This window comes from Protobothrops mucrosquamatus, unplaced genomic scaffold (genome assembly GCF_001527695.2).
Source record: "Protobothrops mucrosquamatus isolate PMUCROS unplaced genomic scaffold, P.Mucros_1.0 scaffold4178, whole genome shotgun sequence".
Classification (NCBI taxonomy): domain Eukaryota; kingdom Metazoa; phylum Chordata; class Lepidosauria; order Squamata; family Viperidae; genus Protobothrops; species Protobothrops mucrosquamatus.
The window spans coordinates 38,478-40,458 of NW_015390103.1; the positions used below are offsets into that span (position 1 = coordinate 38,478).

Genomic DNA, 1,981 nt, shown 5'->3' on the forward strand with positions numbered 1-1,981 from the left:
ATTTATAGCCATAATGGAGCCTGCCCATCACACTGATAAGTCATGAGAGTCGCAAAGTGGATCCCTCTGTGACTGATCCAATGATACGCCCTTTTTTTGGTGGCGGTGATCAAATGAACACCGTGCGACTCACCCGACGTTATGAACTTTTTTTTGTTGTGGTGGTTGTAAACTGAACACATCAGTTGTTAAGCGAACCCATTCTTCATCCTGGGAAAAATATTATTGAACATCGGAAGCAGACGCCAGTTTTGGGCCGTTTTTGACACGGGATGCTGCCAACGGTCGTAAATGCTGGCCAATTGGCAAGCCCTCAAACTGTGGTTGTGTAACTCCAGGAGGGGGCTAGCAAAACTTTGGAAATTTGTTATATGTGCCTTTTGGGGAGGGGGAATCCCTCCTAATTTCGAACAGTCACCAAGTGGCTGGTTGTAAATTGAAAACGACCTGTGTTTAGATTAAGATTTCCTTCCTGCTAGCCTTGAAATAGGCTTGGGAGCAAAAAAAAAATATATATAGATGATTTATTGCCTCTCCTTTCCTCTGGCACACGCAGGTATTTGTGTGGCTGACACCCTGGAAGTGGAAGTCGTTAAAGAGGTCTTTGTGAACGTCCATCTTCCATACTCCGTTGTCCGGGGAGAGCAAATAGAATTAAAAGCCACCATTTACAATTACAGACCGTTAAGGGCTAAGGTAAGCGAGCAGTTAAAAAAATGTATTTATTTTTTTAATTAACAGTCGCTCCTTATTTGCTTTGCCCAACTTTCAACCTTCACACTTGACTCTGATTATCAAAGGCTAAAACTATGCGTGGAACTTTATTTACATACCGTTTGGGGCTGCCTGGTTTCTCAGAGAGATGGGTGGGTGGGTGGGAAGAGCCCTGGGATGGAGACTTTAAGTTGTTTTTGTAAAATTTAGGTGCACTTGGCCCATTGTTGTTTACAAAGACGGAAGCAGAGCATAGATAGAGAGGCAAACAATACGTTCTTTCGTTGTTGCAACAACATCGCTGGCGGTTCTCACGACAATTCTAGCTGATCCCTCTAATTAAGACCGGCTTTTGGCTTTTGAACTCTTGATAAGAACAAAACAGGGCAGTATCCTACTATCTGGACTTACCTTGAGTGTCAAAAGCTTTTCATCTGCCAAAGAACTGCTTGTTTTACTGCCCCCCCCTTGAAGGAATGCCACGTAAACTGGATCTCCTTGGTAAGCTAAGGGCAATCACTTATCCTTGAATATCACAAGGAGCATGGCAAAGGATATCTGGGCTATGAAAAAGTTGCTTATTAAAGTCTGAAATCTCATCTCAAACTAATATTTTGATTGTAATTTGCAGCAGTCCTGTTCTGTTTTGGATGAAAAAGCTGCAAAGAAGCCTTACTCCCTTTGACACTAGTTTAAATCCTAATTAATACTGAAACAATACTTGTCCTTTTGCTGATCTTCAGTGGTCTAAAAACTGTCTAAGCACCATAGTAGAGGGTTCATTATCTTTAACTCAGTGTTTCTCAACCGTGACAATTTTAAGCAATGCTGGCTGTGGAATTCTGGGAGTTGAAGTCCACATGCCTTAAAATTGACAAGGTTGAGAAACACTGCTTTAACTTACGTCAGTGTTTCTCAACCTCAACAACTTGAAGCTATGTGGACTTCAACTCCCAGAAGTTGTCTCCTCCTCCTCCTCCTCCTCTTCCTTCCTCATTCTTTCCTTCTCCTTCTCTTCCTCCTCCTCCTTCCTTCCTCATTCTTTCCTTCTCCTCCTCCTCCTCTTCCTTCCTCATTCTTTCCTTCTCCTTCTCTTCCTCCTCCTCCTTCCTCATTCTTTCCTTCTCCTTCTTCTTCTCTTCCTCCTCCTCTTCCTTCCTCATTCTTTCCTTCTCTTCCTCCTCCTCTTCCTTCCTCATTCTTTCCTTCTCTTCCTCCTCCTCTTCCTTCCTCATTCTTTCCTTCTCCTTCTCCTTCTCTTCCTCCT

General features: G+C 43.1%; 1 protein-coding gene across 1 annotated transcript in view; it reads left to right on the plus strand.

The window, feature by feature from the left end:
- The window catches only part of C5 (complement C5), a gene marked incomplete at its 3' end in the record, with an annotated part of 29,351 nt that overhangs the window by 14,709 nt on the left and 12,661 nt on the right, over positions 1–1,981 (plus strand). Inside the window, exon 17 of the mRNA XM_015828045.2 lies at positions 557–696. Coding sequence (XP_015683531.2) covers positions 557–696 — 140 coding nt within the window. The remainder of the gene's footprint in view (positions 1–556; positions 697–1,981) is intronic.